The sequence below is a fragment of the Scomber scombrus genome, chromosome 18 (assembly GCF_963691925.1).
Source record: "Scomber scombrus chromosome 18, fScoSco1.1, whole genome shotgun sequence".
NCBI lineage: Eukaryota > Metazoa > Chordata > Actinopteri > Scombriformes > Scombridae > Scomber > Scomber scombrus.
Genome location: NC_084987.1, coordinates 11,155,154 through 11,173,601, shown reverse-complemented (window position 1 = coordinate 11,173,601; position 18,448 = coordinate 11,155,154). Strand labels below are relative to the sequence as shown.

Genomic DNA, 18,448 nt, shown 5'->3' with positions numbered 1-18,448 from the left:
ACACATTCACACAAAATCCACCTGCTTCGCTAACATGTATATTGTACATTTCAAAATTTGCCTTGACTTGGAGGCACTGTGCGCTAATGAGAAGTGCTCAGAGTCTCCTGGTTCAGCTTTGAGATGACTCATTTAAGCCCTTGTGTTGGCCTGCAGGAGGACATACTAGTGAAGAAGCCAGTAATGGAGGAGTATGGAAATGACCTTTACGGAGACCTCCATGATGATCTCTCAGTTTCCACGGTAACAGTGGGCCCGAATATTACAGAATATGAGGTAGGTTAAATGCAAATACAAGAAATGTCTTCACATTGGCACACAACAGGGAATTGATGTTGATATTCACTACGCCTGTCACTAATGGAGTATTTCACTCCTTACCAGACTCTTGAATATGAAGATTTCAAGAACAACACAGGGTCAGAGTATGAAGAGTATGAAATATATGAGGATGGCTATGACTTTGCAGAGCGGGAAAGAGCAGAGACGTGGCATGGAGAGGTAAATCTCAAAATGATCTCCTACATCAAGTGAGTGGTCATGCCTTCAATTGTCCATGTCAAGTGATTTCTAACAATCCACATCTGTTCATCTGTTTCTTTTCCTCAGGCTAGCCTCATAGCAGAGAAAGGCCAGAAGGGAGAGCCAGCCATTATTGAACCGGTGAGCTGCTAGAGGATTTTAATGAATAGTCCAGTAGCTTTGGTTATGAGTATGGGATTGAATTCACACTCTGCAAATGTACATTCAGTTCTATCTGTGCTTGTTTCTAGGGTACATTAGTAGAAGGACCCCCAGGTCCACCAGGGCCAGAGGTGAGCATATTCAGTGCCTGAAAACAGAGAAAATTAAATTGTTTGAATGTGTCTTGTCTCTGCAATTGCACATATTACCATTTAAATCTGGATTTGGAATAATGTAACACACACAGGGACTGACAAGATGTACTGTGGTTCAAAATGTTGAGAATTTTGTAGTAGCCATCAGGATGCAACTGTGATGCCTCTGGGGGAATGAAACAGGGTGGTCAGAGGTGACACCCAAAAATGTACTACTGTAATGCAGTATGCTGCTCTACAAGATCGTGCTTTGCGACATATGGTTTAGTAATATTTTTGTGTACATCTACTAACACATTTGGGGGATTAAACTATGGCGTAGAATATTAGTGTTTCATTGAAACTACAATGGCATTGTGCTTGAATATTTGTTTGAGAGCTGCAAATGTTTCCTTGACAGGGTCTCGCTGGACCAGCTGGACCAACAGGCCCTCCAGGACCCAGGGGAGATCCTGGTGAAATGGTGAGTGTGGTGAGGAGAGGACCTTGACTCACTGGCAGAATGTCCAGTGGGTTGATTTGACCTCAGTTTGACTGCTTCACCCAAGGGACATATGTCCATGGGATCACAATGACCTGGTTCACTGAACTGAACCTGCTGGACCTCAGGGACGGACTTTGACTCACACATGGTTGACCTAATATTCTTATAGTGTATGTGTGTGTGTTTGCTCAAATAAGTGCATTTTTCCATTATTCATCTCAGTGGAACACACTCCAACACACACATAGATGTTCTGCCCCAGTAGATTATATATTGTTTTATCATTTTGCATTGCAAACATGTTCATAGCAGTATATTACTATGCGGATCCCCATGGCTTACAAGCACATCACATTCAGTCCCTGTACACGCTTCCAGTAGCTATTTACAGTTCAGGTTCAGCCCATCCATTAAATAAGCTTGTATTTTATTTACTTAGATGGAATCAGAAGAGATGCAACAGTGGTGCCTTCCCCCTACTATTCATTTGTGCACAACTGACAAATCATATATGTTTTAATACAGAGTCTCTTTGTGTGGTAAAGTTAAAAAGAAGTAATAGCATCCAGGTCCTGAAACATAGGTATCTTAAATATTACATTGAAAGGAATTGAAGGCATGGAGCTCTGTCTTTATTCATGAATGAGACTGTTTAACACATTTTACAATGTGCACCAGTGATTGACATTCATTAATTGCCCCATGTCTTTATGACATTATGTAATTCTTATGGGGACATAATGTAGACAATTTATGCTTCTGGTAGAAAATCATAAGCCTGCTGGATTGATTACAATAATTAATCTTGACAACTAATTGAGTTATACTCTGTGTTATTATATAATATATTTTAAAAACAAATTAAGATTTCTTCAAAAGGATAACTAAACACATTTCCACTGCTGCTTCACAGTTATTTTTTATTGATCTGACAAAGGGCAGTACCAAGATCAGTGCCATTTAGTCATTAACATATATAGTATACTATCTTAATAGTACTATCTAATTTGAATACTAGAATACTTAGAATAGTGGAACAATGATCTGATCAAGACCATTTTAAAGACTCAATACTGCTTTAAATTATTTGCTAAGATGGACATATATAGACTGTAAACATAAGATATTATATGAGACATTCACCATGGAAATGGAACAAAGGTTGTTTTCATAGTGTTTGGATTGCAGAGATGTTTTTTTCTGTTAAGACCCTATCTCTCACACATACAAACATACACACACATACACATGCACTACACACACAGTAGCAGAGTGTTTATCACTTTTCTTGTCGTCTCTTTTAAGGGTCCCCCAGGACGCCCGGGTCTTGCTGGTGTCGATGGGATTCCAGGTCCTCCGGGAACCCTGTTGATGCTACCTGTAAGACTTTAAAACACACCCATGCATGTTTCACACATACAAACATACACACACAGAGCTAACCCTTTAACAATGTGGTGTCATGCCATAACCACAAGGGGGGGCTGTTTGATTGAACTTCATTTACATTTTGGGAATCCTGCAGTAGGGACTGACTCCTCCTTATCATTGTCTCCAGTTCCAGTATGGAGGTGATTCACAGAAGGGACCAGTGGTTTCTCCACAGGAGGCACAAGCACAAGCTATCTTGCAACAGACGAAGGTAAACTTCAAATTAACCCGTGCTTTTTGGTCATAATGCCATATTATAACATTGGTGACATCAGTTTAATTTACACTATATGCAGAGCAATTAATTGCATATTAAAATGGGCCTCGTGCAGCATGCATAATGGATCAAGTTGTGTTTTTCTTCCAGCTGTCACTGAAGGGACCTCCAGGTCCAATGGGTCTTACAGGGCGACCAGGCCCAGTGGTAAGGCACTCCTCTGACCTTGACTAAATTTGCATCTTACCTTAAGGGCTCCTGAAACCTTTAACCTTAAATTCACATTCTGTCTGCTCAGTCACAACCCCTACTCTCTCCTTCCCATCATAATCCCAACATTGTGCAAGCTCAGTATGTTCACATCACTTCTGCTCCCATTTATGAAATAAATCACTGTTGGGCTGCAAAAAATAATTCAGTTTTAAAGATGATTTTAAAGATGATTTTAAAGATGATTTTAAAGATGATTTTAAAGATGATTTTGAAGAAGATTTTGGCTGCTCATTCATATTTAGTTTGTTTGGTTTTAAATTTGAGAGAAGGTTTCAATTGCTCCTGTCATGCTTTAATAACTTTTTGTTATCATTATTTCAGGGTATTCCAGGCACCTCTGGGCTCAAAGGAGACAGCGGAGACAGTGGCCCTACTGTAAGATCAGACATTATTTTTAGCTCAGTACTAGATACTATTGTACCACTGTCTTTGTCACACTATTGATTTCCTTTTGTCCCCTTGCCTTCCTCTTTACACCATTTTCCATTTATCTTGCTCCCCTTCCTCATATAGGGACCACGCGGTTTGCCAGGCCCTTCAGGAATTAATGGAAAGTCAGGAAAGAGGGTGAGATATCTTGAGCATAGCTGGTTTCAGTACTGGAAACCTCAGCATCTCATGTTAAAAGCATACTCTGCCTGGTGCACAGCAAAGTAGAATCTATTTTCACTGGAATGTGAATCTCTTAGGGGCATGGAGGAAGGGACGGAGGTCGTGGAGCTCCAGGTGAAACAGGCTCGAAGGTAAGCTCCTTGAGATGTCACTGCACTGCATTGCAGTAGTGATAATCTCAGCTAATTGAGCTGCACCAACAACCTAGAAAATATTTGTTCCAGCAAAGGATTAACATCCTTTCTGCATATTTGAATACTAGTTGAGGCTGATATTTGTGTGGTTGCTACATTGCCAGTTGTCAGACCATACTACTGATGTTTGGTGTAATGTTTCCTTGAATTCACTTCCACATTTCCATGAACATAACAATCCCACACATGTTTAGGCAGCAAGGTCTTGTACGATAACAAACTCCACTCTAAATCTCCACTTGCAAGTGTAAGCCTTTAGGTATCCCGCAGCCCACAGCTTATTATATGTATTGACAACGAGGCAACTCAATACCTAACAGCTGCAGGAAGAGCTTAGTAAATAAATCAGGCTCCCCTGATGCCGGGTCTGACAGAACAGCAGAGTCTTTATCAGTCAAAGCAGCATTTTAGCAGACCTACAGCTAATCTAAAAGCTCCCTCTCCCCGACACACACTCAGAGCAGATGGGAGGCTCTGCCAGGGGAGACTTTCACTACAATTCTGCTAATGTTTACACATTACCGTATGTGTGTGTTTCAGGCTTTAATGCACTTGCTTCTCTATTACTTCTCAGGGTGACAGGGGTTTTGACGGCCTGCCAGGTCTCCCAGGAAACAAGGGACACAGAGTAAGTTAGATTTGGTGACTTGAAATTGTCACTGTATTTATTTAGTCATTTAGCCACTGACACACTACAGTACCAGTGCATGCATGAATACCTCACACATCATATGGCAGATGTTTATTTGCATATTATGATCATGATGATTGCTGTGATTTCTGCAATGACAGTGTACACTAAAAAGCATCTGCTCGAGCTCCTCTGCTATAAACAGAACACTCTTAAATATCCCGGGGCTTGTGGCTAATGCTTTTATCTTGTAGGGGGACAGAGGAAAGCCTGGTCCTCATGGGCCTGTTGGAGAGTCAGGAGAAAAGGTGAGAGCACAGTACTTTCCAAAAACTACTTGAAACAAACATAAAACACATCCTGCAGCAGTGCTTTGTTTTCCCTAATTTTCAATCACACAAGGTTAAAAGGGAAATCTTTTCCAGATCAATGAATCGCTTCTACAAACCATTTGGATGGTAAAGCACCACAGATCAAAGCAGGCTTTACTGAAATTAAGTCATAAACTCCTAAATTTTTAATTCTGTTATGCTGGACTGAGCTCATTCAGTATCGATGTTTGCAAATGACATGAAAGCAATGCAATGAATCCCTGACATAGAATTGAAAATATGAAAGATAGAAGCTCTGTCAAGATGGTATCAATTCATGCAGAGGGGCGGATGAAGTTTGATAGAGCAGTCTATTAAGAAGATAGTTTAGCCTTATCTGTCAGTCGGTGGATTTTTTTAATTAGCTATTTTCACAGATTATGTCTCTGGGGATATAAATGTATCCATGCCTGAGGCTGACTTACTCTGTGTGCATGAGATTTATGTGTAGAATCTGTTTCCTTCTTTGTTATTTTAGGGGTCTGATGGACCTGTGGGGCCAAGAGGGCAACCAGGTGAACCTGTGAGTAATGTTCCCTCTTCGTCTTTCTCTCTCAAACATGCACACTTACAGTCATTGGCAATCACTCGAAGTCAAGTATGATGGTCTTCATGGGGGATCCTCATTGTGGGTCTTCAGATTGATGAAGGCAATTCTCCAACCACAAACTTTGTTGCAGTGCTGGTATTGATGTGAGGTACTGGAAGGGGAATGTGGGAGAGCCTTTTTTGATGCAGACTCAATCCTTTCTTTGCTGCTGCTTGACCCTGGCAGACGGTTGGAGATCATCTTCATGGAATGTGGCTCCTTCATGTAAACTGTTTGTCCATGCTGTTTTGAGCAAAGTCTTCCCAGTTAGGGCGCACTCTCACTAGGGCCAGTTGTTCTGTACCATGCTGAAGCTCGAATATCCCCCCTCCCCTGTCCCCCGCTGGCCCGCACTCACATTACCCCAAACCCAAGTGTACTCAAGCACGGTTGCCTCCTAGAACTGTTTATGACATAAAAAAAAGAACCAAACACTTTTTCTGACCTCCAGGTGGTTGTTGGGCAGCATTTAATTCTGAGCAGAGGACATATTTTGAGAGGCATGTGTCGGGCATTTGTATTACCAGGCACCTGGTGTTTAAAGATGGTGGCAGGAATGCTGTCTATGTTTGATTCTTCAAGGACACTGATGTGAGTGCGCTTCTCTTTCCAGCTGATACACAAGATTTATTTCGCAGGCACCTCTAGTGGTAGCACTCCAGGGTTCGGATATGCCTACTGTAAGTGGTCCCATATAAAAGTGTGAGCAAGATAACTGCCTTGTAGACCAGCAGCTTGGTCTTTGCAAGCATTTCAGAGTTTTCAAAGACATCTTCTGCAGAGCTTTTGAAAAGCCTCACTGGCACAGCAGATGCAATTGTGTACCTCATTGTTTATGTCTGCCCTTGAGGAGAGGTGACTTCCAAGGTAAGGGGACTGGTTCACATTTTCAAGGCTTACACTGTCAATTGTTATTGTTAGCTGGGTGCAGAGTTGTCTGCTTGTGGATGATGGAGAAAATTTCTGACTGCGTAGAGGAGTTCCCAGTGGATGCGGTAATCTAGCCAGGAAGTTGGTAAGGCACATGATTTCTCTAGACCCCTCCCCTAATGGGGTGTGTTGTGCGGACCCTGAAAAGGGTTGCTCAGTCATGGGTGAAGTGCCGAAGAATTCTCCTGGCTTGATCTGACATCCAGCAAGTCAGCTTCATCCACTGTATGGCAGTTTGGGCTTAGAGCTTCCAGACCTCTAGGTCCAGTTGACACACAATCCTTGACAGAGACAGACCTACATCCACCGCCATGGACTGCATGGCAATTGTAGGTCTCCCCCTGCTGCAGCCTTCCTCAATCTTCACAGCTGTTGTAGAGATCCACCTGTTTGCTGGACACCATCATCTGCCTGCTGTGCTGATGAGGTCTTTCTGGAGTTGTGCTTTTCTGGTACCCCCCCCTCAATATTATCATAAAGGGTGACCCTAACAGGAGCTAAGCGCTGGACAACATCTTGGGATCTTTGGTACACACAATTTTCTCTACCACAGCAAGGTGGGAGAGAAAACACCTATAGTAAGCTCACACAAACACACATATAGATACAGACATCACAACACACCTTTATTTCATGTTAAATATGTCTCTATATTAGAATATTTAATGTAGTAGATGCTAGGGGTTGTCAGAAATGTGAAACACCAAAACCTTTTTCTTAGTTTATACCCACAGAAGCAATGGATTTCCAAGACAAATCCTGTGGGGATTGTATGAGATCATTGGATTTCAGCTACAGCAGACATTTCCATCAGAATCTTGCAGACACATACAAATACAAAATCTACTGCTCTTACTGTACATGTAGAACATAATAGAATAACAGCACAATAGTGTACAATAACTATAAAAGGTAGGCTGGTCAAACCTTATTTACGCAATATTGACCCTTGCATTACCAAAGATAGTCACTGGAAAGAGTGCAGCTTAAACACAAAAATATAAGATTGCACAGCATGCTAGTATATTTAAATTCTTTCACAGAGATTCAACCTACAAAGTAACTTTCAATCTTTATATCAATGTGAGACCAGAATGATTTTGAGAGCTCCGGTGAAGATGCTGTCATATTCTCAGTGTATATCTGCAGTGAACACTGGTTGATTGGTTATGACTCACACTCTATCTTTCTCACAGTAGGTAAGGTTTTGGCTCAGCAGGGTTCTGTCTCTCCAAATGGATCACCCAGTGCAGGAAGAAATAGAGTGGCATAAGACTTGTTAGGAGTGCTGTGTTAAACTACAAAAAAACAGGAAAGAAGAGGAGTTGGCTGTTTTGATGAAAGAGAAGAAGTGACAGAAAAAGTGAGACAGCGAGAGACAAACGCGAGACAGAATTTTGGTTGGTGGTGAACAAGATAAGAGAGATGGAGAGAGGGAAAAGAGAGAGTCGGAGAGGGAAGAGATAAAATCCTGGCCTGAATGATTATATTTCCATATCAATCACTTCCCAGGAGATCACAGATGTGGCTTTGGAACAGGTGGCTTGGCCAGCCTACAAAGAGGGAGGCTGACAAAAACAGAGCGCACAAACACACTTGCGCAAACACAGGCTAGCACAGTCTCTGTGGCTATCACATACAAAACCAGATGCGTGCACGTACACACACACACACACACACACATACACACACACACACACACACACACACACACACACACACACACACACACACACACACACACACTCACACACACACACACACACACACACACACAAATATATTGCTTGTCTGTCCCTGTTTTTCACTCTCTGTCTCTTCTTAGTTCTGATTTGTGATTTAGTATTCCACACTCACTCCATCTCATCATGAATGCAGGTTAGCTGCTGACTATTTACTGTGTTTTGTCTCCAGGGTTCTCGGGGTCTTGTTGGGCCAAGGGGGCCACCTGGCCCACCTGGCCAACCGGTAAGTCAACATCGCCTTGATTATAAGATCAGAGATATTCAGTCTATAAAAGTTTCTCTAGTTCATAGAATCATCAATATGCCACTAAAGATAAGCAAGGAAGCTATTGAACTGTGTCTCTTTCAATCAAACTTTGACATTTCATCCTATATTTTCTAACATCTTGCGTGTGTATTTTTGACAGGGTATCAGTGGAACTGATGGAGTACAAGGGGCAAAGGGCAACCTGGTCAGTCCTGCTACCTTCATACCTCATCCCCATAACAACCTTTACATACCACTTATGGCTATAATGTATGTTAAGAGATACAGACATATGAACGTGGTGTGGATTTTGAAATTGATGTCAGCTACAGAAACATCAGCCAAAGTGTCTTAGCGTACCATTCTAATGAACCTGTTAACCTGTTGTCATGTGATGTGATGATGTGTTGACAGTGTGTAACCACCAGTGTTACCTGTTCTCAGGGTCCATCTGGAGAAATAGGGTCCCCAGGTCAACAGGGAAATCCGGGAGTACAGGTACTGTACAAGCACTAAAACGGTCCTGTTTTAAGATAAAAAGGTATCACCCCACTGCAACAAAAATGACTTTTAAAATGTCATCAGCACCATTACAGTCATTGGTTAACCATATTTTCCAGCATGTCAACACCCCATCCAACTCCCAGTTCACACAAAGACATCAGCACTTACTGTTTATGATTCTTACATACACACACATGCCATAAAACCTCAACTCCAAGCCCTCTCCCAGTCTTGTGACACTTAACCTGATTGATGCTCTGTTCCGGTCTAGGGTTTGTCTGGTCCTCAGGGTCCCATTGGATTGCCAGGAGAGAAGGTAGGTAGCATGTCTCCCTCTTAAGTTCAGAATTAAAGCTGTGACCTTGTGATCTTTGTCATCACATACTCAGGGGAGGCAGACTAAACAGGCCAATATAACCCAACCACTTCTGGATCCCATTCAGACAAGACAGAGCTAGACAGGAAGTCAATACCAAAGAAACACACACAGGCATAACAGAGACAGGGGACAGCCTTGAACAGTTCACATCATGAGGTCAAATTGATAAAAGAAATAAAAAGTGGACTTAGCCATAAATACAGTATGTTTGGTAGAGAAGCAACAAAGTGGGAAATGTGGTCTCTTAGGGATGAGTTGAGAGGTTATATCATATCTGAAGCTCAGCGCCAGGATTTATGATTTTGTCTGTCCTGTACAGGGTCCCCAGGGGAAACAAGGCATGCAGGGACTACCAGGCATTGATGGCCCTCCTGTAAGTACAAACACATGCACATATCCATACATACTTTTGCACACAGTATCTATGTACATATAAATAGAGAGAGTGCACTGCTCCTACTTTGTCAGTCAACTACGTGCTCAAGTGACAAGACAACAAAATGTGAATCACTGCAACATCAACTGACTTACTATAAGAGTCGGTACTGTACTCAGACAACACATTTTCGCACAGGGAGTTTTGTTTTGTTTTTTAAAGAATGTCTTCATTCTTTAAGCAAAGAGGAGTAGAACTAGAGGAGCAGCCTCAATAGGAAGTTTTACCTTCAGCACAACAGCACAGAAATTCCAAATGATACACAAGCAATAACTTTGTATGAATAGAACCAGTCAAAGATTTGGACACACTCTCCAATTCACTTGAATGAGAAAGTGTGTCCAAACTTTTGAGTGGTACTTTATACACATTCTGTCATCTGCCAGCAGGGGGATACTGTAGGCATTTATGGAAGTGATCAGAAGCAGTATGACATTTAGTAAAGAATGAGAAATCTTCTTACAGTGAGGCTTTTCTCATCTCCAATAATTCATTTTAGACTGCAGTCAGACACAGTCGAATGATTCTCACTTAATGCTCCTTTTATTGTTCTGCAAAGCTTTGTGACACACAATGATATTTTCATGGTGCTTCATTCTCAATGCCACTGTGTTTTCCTCTTTTTCAATGGATGGTTGCATTCAGAAATTTCCATCAAGTAGTGATACAATAATGATGTATTTACAGCAGCGCTAAGTCAATCTGATTCCTTTTTTCCTGCTTCAGGGTCACCCAGGAAGAGAGGGCCCCCCAGGAGAGAAAGGCATGCAAGTGGGTAACTGCATTTCTTAGGCTTGTGTGCTGTAGTGTAACAGCAAGATATTAAAAGTGCAACATCATGCTCTTTCATTCAGTCTATTGTAATTGTGCATGCTATTGTAAATGCTCACTCTCATCATTGTAATCATTATTGTGCCCCTATGATATTATCATCCTTATTGTACAAGAGCATTAGCCCATTAGAGTCAGCCACATGCATTCATCAGCCTCCTCCACTGTTTCTGTTTGAAAACGCTTATTGTCAATAAAGGATAGGACACAGTGACGGAGTATCTGTTCAGAGGCTGCTGCTTGCTAAGATTCAGTAACATTTTTGTTATTTTTTACATGCAGGGTTCACTAGGTCCTCAGGGGCCTATTGGGTACCCAGGGTCCCGTGGAGTCAAGGTGAGACATAAATGTATCATGATCTCGGGTGTAATGTCCACTAAGATATTTATTCCTCAGCCATTTCATTCTGCGTGTATGTCTACCTGTGACGGACAAGCTGTTTGAGTCTTAAACTGACAGGTGGCAGGTGGAGGAAAAGTACCCTGGTTCCCAAGGGGACTACTAACAGCAGAGTAAAGAGCATTTGACAGATAGGAGAAATGTCAGAGCCAGATAGAGCAAAACTGTGTGTGTTGGTGTGTAGCAGTCAATTTTGTGCCTTTGAAATTGAGGAATAAAAGTAAAGATGTCATGGAATGGAATTCTGCTTGGTGTTTGTTTTTGTCACATTTCTACATCTGGTGTTTTATCTAGCAGTTTGGTTCAACATCCTTTAGGGGCAGTCTGACCTTGATGGCAATCATTAGTATGAATGTAAGGTCAATAACTGCTCAATACCAGAGCAATGTTAGGTCAAGAGAAAATCAATACACACTTATAAATCATTTCAGTGTTTTAAGATGAAATACAGATAACCAGTCATTTTTCAATGTGGTGTCCAGACGTGTGTCAGTGATGTTATATTGTCATTAACTAAAGTATTTTATACTCTCTTTCACAGGGAGCAGATGGAGTTAGAGGTCCAAAGGGAAGCAAAGGAGAGAAGGTGAGTAAAACACATTTTGCTTGTTATTGCAAACTGTGGATTGGGACTTAGGACACTGACAAATTACAATATTATGATGCCATTTATCATTTAAAAGCTTTTCATCATACATTACCACTCCTCTATACATCACAGGGAGAAGATGGTTTCCCAGGGTTCAAAGGAGACATGGGCATCACGGGAGACAGGGTAAAAGCGCCTTCAGATCATAAACTTCATTTTCTCTGTTATTCTCTTTTGGAGCAGAGATAAAATTGTCACCTCTCTTCTATTGTAATTTTTCATTTTAGGGTGATAACGGAGCTCCAGGTGCTCGTGGAGAGGATGGACCAGAGGGGCTGAAGGGCCAAGGAGGACCTTTGGGTGATCAAGGAGGTCTTGGGATTGCTGGAGAGAAGGTACATTAATAAAAGATTACATTAACATTACGAGACAAGGTTGGGACAAAAAATAGGAGGATAGGAAGATCAAATAGGCTGTCAAATTATAGAAAACTTTTATCTAAACCTGCATTGTGCTACTATAGGCATTATAATGTTATGTATTATAATGTATTACAGTTAATTTTCTTTAGGTCCATTTTCTGTTTTGACAAAACTTTCTTATTAAATCAGTGTCTGAAATAACTGTAGTACTGAATATATGGAATGTAATTCCCTTACATTTATTACGTCTGGTTATAGCCTACTCCTAAGGCGCACTGTACTAGTGTGCATGTTGAAGCATTTAATCTTTCTGTCATCACTATACGTTAGTATAGAGATGCCCTTCTGTTTTGGTACATGCATAATCAGCATTATGTCATACAAATCTTAATTAAATGGTTTTCAGGCATATATATATATATTTTACCCATTTATTTCCTCCTCCCCTCTTATTTTCTACAGGGTAAACTTGGTGTTCCTGGATTGCCAGGATACCCAGGACGACAAGGGCCTAAGGTGATTTAGCATTGATGAGCTATAATGATCAGTTAATGTGTCCTCTGGTTCCTTTATCAGAGCTTTAACCAGCAATATGTGTGTCTTTGGCTGGACTGTTTCCTGTCTGATTAAAAATAAAGGATGATAAATGGCTTATTAAAAAAGGCTATTTTATTAATAGTTCATTAGTGACATCAATTCATTACATGTTGATGAATGGTGTATTTAAGGCTGTGTTGGGCTCATGTATTAGATTTGCTTTAATTTGATACAGTAGTTAATTATACATTAATGAGACATTAGGGGTTGATGTGTGATGAATGGAAGGCTGAGGCTGATTAACCTCTACGTGTCCCTCCAGGGATCACTTGGCTTCCCTGGTGTGGCAGGGGTCCCAGGAGAGAAAGGACGAAGGGTAAGGACTGTACAGACATTTCATCCACATCACATTCTGACTTCTTTAGAAAATGTAAACTTTGCTGCAGTATGTACTGTAGGAACTGTAAAATAAGCAACTGATAAATAACTCTCATAAATCTTTACAATACAGGGTCCAGCTGGTCAGCCAGGGCCTGGAGGCCAAAGAGGTTCTAATGTAAGTACAGCTATAGGTGTCATGCCTATATAGCACGTTTGTTATTGTTTAAACCTGCTGCTCTAGTAATAATGATACCATTAGTTTAACACGGGTTGTGGGAGTGAGGCATAGCTTTTTCACATCAACAGTTTATCTTCCACCTCCAGATTTGTGATGCATGTGCTAATCAGACTGTTGTTGGTTTTGCGATAGGGAGTCCGAGGGGAAAGAGGAGCAAGGGGGCCCACTGGAAAGTCTGGAGAAAAGGTGAGTTTAGGCTGATACGAGTGCACACACACACACACACACACACACACACACACACACACACACACACACACACACACACACACACACACACACTGACATAAACAAAGACATATGCACATACAGTTACAAACACATAAAAACATACCTCATAAAGTATGGATGAATGCACCAACCAAGTTGGAGCTGGTTATTGCTGTTCATTTCTAGATGACAGAACATCTGGTGCAGTGAGAAGCTGTTGTCTGAAAGGGGATGCTTCAGTTTTACACTCTCACCTTCAAAGCTCATCTTCAGAGAGCTAAAGATGGCTGGCAGGAAAAAATAGAAATGTTTAGTGTTACAGTGACTGTATTTTTGCTGTCTTGTTCACCTGTAGGGTTCTGCTGGACAAGATGGTCCTCAAGGATCCCCTGGAGATCAGGTAAAATTTTGACTCTTAGATGATGGCATACTGTACCCAAATAGGACCATAGCTCCAAAACCTGTCCCTCACCAGAAAAAAAGGATTTTGGGTTGGAGTCAGAGTTTTGACAATCTGTGTTATTATTTTCCAGGGTCCTCTAGGGCCTCAGGGAAGACATGGTGAACCAGGGCCTAAAGGACCTAATGTGAGTGGGCTAAGATGCACTGGATGGTGCCTATCAACTAATGTTACTCATATCTATGATCACCTTTGATCATGTTTAGTTCATTAAAATAATTTGAGAAAATTATTGTTTTTCAGGGTCCACCTGGAAAAGATGGATTACCAGGTCATCCAGGCCAGAGAGGGGAATCAGTGAGTCACCTTTTATCGTAGTAAAGCTATAGACAGCGGGCGCAGGTGGTCGAGTGGTTAGAGCGCATGCCAGGTACACAGCAGACCCCGGTTCAAATCCTGGCCGGAGGACCTTTCCTGCATGTCACACCCCCCCCCCCCCCCCCTCTCTCCCATGATTTCTTTTCTATCCACTATCAATGAAGGTGTCTGTGCCTGGAAAAAAAGCTATATACAGCATTTGGTGTGTGGCATTATGCCTCTATGAGGTGCACACCACAGCAATAACAGAGAATTGATCTACTGTATGTGTCAAAGCAAACAAGTTGAAAGCTGTGACTTCAGCACTGAAGTTCTCAGTCAGAGTGCAAGTTGAAAAGACTAAACTAAATTTAGAAAAAACATCCTGCCCTGTGTGCAGTCCTCAAATAAAAGCATCTGTGCATCCTACTGCCTCTGTTTCAACTTTTGACTGAGAGTCACCAAACTAAATTGTCTTATTTTACAGGGCTTCCAAGGCAAGAATGGACCCCCTGGGCCAACAGGTGTTGTTGGACCACAGGTAATCAGATTAGTTTATAGTTGGTTCAAAAGCAAACAGATAACATGTATTTTAAATAACTGTTGTGTTATTTCACGTAGGAAGTAATCTGGTAGCCTGAGGGTGTTGTGTACTTTGGTTGTTTTCAGGGTAAATCTGGTGAGACAGGGCCAACTGGAGAAAGAGGCCATCCAGGTTCACCCGGACCACCGGGTGAGCATGGTTTACCAGGAGCAGCTGGAAAGGAGGGTGCCAAGGTGAGTGGTTTTCATCATAAAGTCAGGATCATAATCACTTACCAGCATCACCTTATTACTGTTTCATTAGATAATGCCCAAGGACTCTCTCAATACTCCCTGAATATCTTATCTCCGGGGTCTCATCCTATCTTCTAATTTGCTAATAAATAACAGAGGAAACCTTACGGTGTTGAGTGTATTATGGCTCATAAAAGATAAATGTTCCTTCACTGGGTGACTTGCTGGTTGATGTGATTTATGACTGCACAAGGGCCTGCGGACTACTGGCTACTTACCTTATATTTACCTCATATCTAATCACATGTGTGCATTTTAGGGAGACCCAGGTTCATCAGGATCTCCAGGAAAGAGTGGTCCTGCTGGGCTTCACGGGTTCAGAGGGAGCAGAGGGACCCCTGGTGCTATGGTAATTCAAAATTCCTTAAATCTCATATATTTAACCTCACTCACTGTCAGCATTAGATCCTCCTGACATGTGCAGCTTGTAATTAAATTGTCAACATCCATCATGACATTTTCATAAAGGTTTTTCAAATTGGAACTCAAAGCAATTGTACCAAAGCAATTGTAAAACTTTAATGCAAATGGTAATTCTTGTAATGGTGGCAGATGTTGCTTGATTGTGAAATCTGTGCTCGTGTCTCTGCAGGGTCCTGCAGGTCTGAAGGGAGGAGAGGGCCTGCCTGGTATTGCTGGATCTATTGTAAGTATGATTTAGTTAAATTACATCCCATCCCATCCCTCGGTCTCTGTTCAGTTTCTATGGTATATAAAATGCTATGGCATATGAAACAGCAGGCTGTTTCCATGGTGATCAGTGATCGTGAACACGGCACTAAATCAAATAATGAATCATGTGACATGCTCACCTCGACTCTATCTTTTATTTCCAGGGTGCCACTGGAGAGAGGGGCCCTGCTGGGCCGGCTGGTGCTATTGGCCAGCCAGGACCACCTGGCGGCGTGGGCCCTGCTGGGCCGATGGGAGAGAAAGGCGAGCCAGTAAGATTTGGAACATTTCTAATTTTGTTTCTTAGGCTACAGTGTCCTCTTACACATAGTGTGCCAACACCTCCCACCATTGTGTAATAAACAACACGTGCTGTCTCTTTAGAATGTGTTATTATGAGATAGGGAGCAGGAGAGAGGTAAAGGAGACAGAAAGAGAAAGAGAGAGTAAAAATATCAATGTGATCAAGTCTACTTTCTTGGGTGCGAGTGTCCTTCCTGGTATGATACATTAATCAATGTGTCATGCTGCTATATGAGGGTAATATGTTTTGTAGCGTTTGCTAGATGTGTGCTGTTTTCCCATCTGTTCCCAAGGGAGAGAAGGGACCTGTGGGACCAGCGGGGCATGACGGGGATCCAGGACCTCTTGGGCTGCCAGGGGCTGCGGGACCTTCTGGGCCTCCAGGAGAGGACGGAGACAAGGTAGGTACATTGGATAGTTAGCAGGGACTGCAGCACTGCTGTTCAGTGCTTGCTGATTTTGGGACTCAGTTTTTTGTATGTGTGTTCACATATGTGCATCTGTCCCTATAGGGAGAGACAGGAGGACCAGGCCAGAAGGGCAGCAAAGGAGACAAAGGAGAAGCAGTGAGTATGAATTTTATGTGAATAGTTCCAACATCACGTCATTACCTTGGATCACAAGGAGGTAGAGGACAAACTGGGTTGTAATTGGTTTTGAGTAATTCATTGTAATAACTGTTTGTCTGGACTGTACATCATCTTGTGTACTAACAAATGGCTTTGATCATGTCTTTACTTCAGTGAACGGGTATTTAACTGTCACTATGCTTTTAGGGACCCCCAGGACCTATTGGAAGTCAAGGACCTATAGGCCAGCCTGGATTGACAGTATGTTGTTTTAACTCACAAAGAGTCATATAACTATATATCAGCATATATTTTGGTTTGGTTTGTGCAGTGTTAACAGCGCGGACCTGTCTGTGTAGGGTGCAGATGGTGAGCCAGGTCCTCGTGGGCAGCAAGGCATGAATGGAGCAAAAGGAGATGAAGGACACAGGGGCTTTAAGGGGGCATCTGGACCTTCTGGGCTACAGGTAAAGAACAATATAAATTCCAAGACTGACTGTACATCCAAGACTCATCCCTTTATATATGTCTCCATTCCATGCCTTAGACTGTATTTCTTACCATATCTGCATTTATAGGGAATGCCAGGACTACCAGGGGAGAAAGGAGAGAGTGGACATGTTGGCTCGATGGTGAGTACTGCTCAGTATTCTCAACACATACAAGTCCAGTGCCAGCCTCAAGTCTCAGCTAGGGGCAGCTGTGGTTGAGGAAGTCGAATGGGTCATCCACTAATCACAAGATCCGTGGTTCGATCCCCTGCTCCTCCAGTCCACCTGTTGAAGTGTCTTTGGCAAGATACCGAACTCCAAAATGTTCCTGAAGGCTGCGTCATCGGTGTGTAAGTGTGTGTGTGTGTGTGTGTGAATGATTAGAAACTCCTCCTGCTGAGCAGGTTGGCACCTTGCATGGCAGCCTCTGCAATTAGTGTATGAATGTATGTGTGAATGGGTGAATGTTGGTATGTACTATAAGGCGCTTTGAGTGGTTGGAAGACCAGACAAGTGCTTTATTAACACAGCTCATTTACCAACTGACAGCACTTTCCTGACATCGCACACTTTGCTTCACGATCATTATGACTTTGACTTGTCTTGGTCTTGCCAGATACTGGGTAATGACGTGATTATTCCTCAGTATCTAAATGAATATGTTTCTCCACTTGGTCCACTTTTCTTCATTTCCATCCTGAGTATTAAAAGCTGTTCAATTGTTCTTTTTGAGGTCAAAACATGTATGCATATAATAGTAGAAAAACAGCTTTTGCAAATAGATAGATAGAAATTTATTGTCCCCAGAGGGAAATTCTTTTTCACAGACTGTCAGCTACTGATGGGTTGAAGAAACCAACATTGAAACAGTATACATCTACACACACACTGTACGACACTACTAAACATTGAGCAACATGTAATACACACATACTACACAAACACTACCAGACATTAAACAACCGACACATATATATAGCACACTAAGGAGGGCTGGGTCCATATGAGGTTATTGGGGAAGGTTATTGAGTGCTGAGATGGCAGACGGGAAATACTGTAAATTTACATTTCTGTCTATGATCAGGAAACTCCTGAAGCATTATTATATATTTGGGCTGAAATAACTACCCAGCTCATAAAGGTGCTATTCAAATATCACGTCAGTGCCAGGACTTTCAAGCACCATGCTGGTCATTGTGGATGTGACACCTCTGATGTGAGTATATTATAAACACAGTAGCAGACAAAGGTCACCCCACATTACTGTACAAATGTTATGTATATTATAACACCAATATTATATTATCATCTCAAATGTCATTTTTGAATA

General features: G+C 41.9%; 1 protein-coding gene across 1 annotated transcript in view; it reads left to right on the top strand.

Annotated features, from left to right (window-relative positions):
- Positions 1-18,448, top strand: part of col5a3a (collagen, type V, alpha 3a) — a 48,704-nt gene that overhangs the window by 19,021 nt on the left and 11,235 nt on the right. Inside the window, exons 7-47 of the mRNA XM_062438878.1 lie at positions 157-276; positions 385-501; positions 610-663; positions 774-815; positions 1,240-1,302; positions 2,629-2,703; positions 2,882-2,965; positions 3,122-3,178; positions 3,566-3,619; positions 3,758-3,811; positions 3,934-3,987; positions 4,625-4,678; positions 4,936-4,989; positions 5,531-5,575; positions 8,486-8,539; positions 8,724-8,768; positions 9,008-9,061; positions 9,339-9,383; positions 9,766-9,819; positions 10,609-10,653; positions 10,996-11,049; positions 11,654-11,698; positions 11,834-11,887; positions 11,989-12,096; positions 12,586-12,639; positions 12,983-13,036; positions 13,172-13,216; positions 13,412-13,465; positions 13,845-13,889; positions 14,023-14,076; positions 14,193-14,246; positions 14,734-14,787; positions 14,916-15,023; positions 15,343-15,432; positions 15,676-15,729; positions 15,920-16,027; positions 16,352-16,459; positions 16,571-16,624; positions 16,835-16,888; positions 16,987-17,094; positions 17,206-17,259. Coding sequence (XP_062294862.1) covers positions 157-276; positions 385-501; positions 610-663; positions 774-815; positions 1,240-1,302; positions 2,629-2,703; positions 2,882-2,965; positions 3,122-3,178; positions 3,566-3,619; positions 3,758-3,811; positions 3,934-3,987; positions 4,625-4,678; positions 4,936-4,989; positions 5,531-5,575; positions 8,486-8,539; positions 8,724-8,768; positions 9,008-9,061; positions 9,339-9,383; positions 9,766-9,819; positions 10,609-10,653; positions 10,996-11,049; positions 11,654-11,698; positions 11,834-11,887; positions 11,989-12,096; positions 12,586-12,639; positions 12,983-13,036; positions 13,172-13,216; positions 13,412-13,465; positions 13,845-13,889; positions 14,023-14,076; positions 14,193-14,246; positions 14,734-14,787; positions 14,916-15,023; positions 15,343-15,432; positions 15,676-15,729; positions 15,920-16,027; positions 16,352-16,459; positions 16,571-16,624; positions 16,835-16,888; positions 16,987-17,094; positions 17,206-17,259 — 2,637 coding nt within the window. The remainder of the gene's footprint in view (positions 1-156; positions 277-384; positions 502-609; positions 664-773; positions 816-1,239; positions 1,303-2,628; positions 2,704-2,881; positions 2,966-3,121; positions 3,179-3,565; positions 3,620-3,757; positions 3,812-3,933; positions 3,988-4,624; positions 4,679-4,935; positions 4,990-5,530; positions 5,576-8,485; positions 8,540-8,723; positions 8,769-9,007; positions 9,062-9,338; positions 9,384-9,765; positions 9,820-10,608; positions 10,654-10,995; positions 11,050-11,653; positions 11,699-11,833; positions 11,888-11,988; positions 12,097-12,585; positions 12,640-12,982; positions 13,037-13,171; positions 13,217-13,411; positions 13,466-13,844; positions 13,890-14,022; positions 14,077-14,192; positions 14,247-14,733; positions 14,788-14,915; positions 15,024-15,342; positions 15,433-15,675; positions 15,730-15,919; positions 16,028-16,351; positions 16,460-16,570; positions 16,625-16,834; positions 16,889-16,986; positions 17,095-17,205; positions 17,260-18,448) is intronic.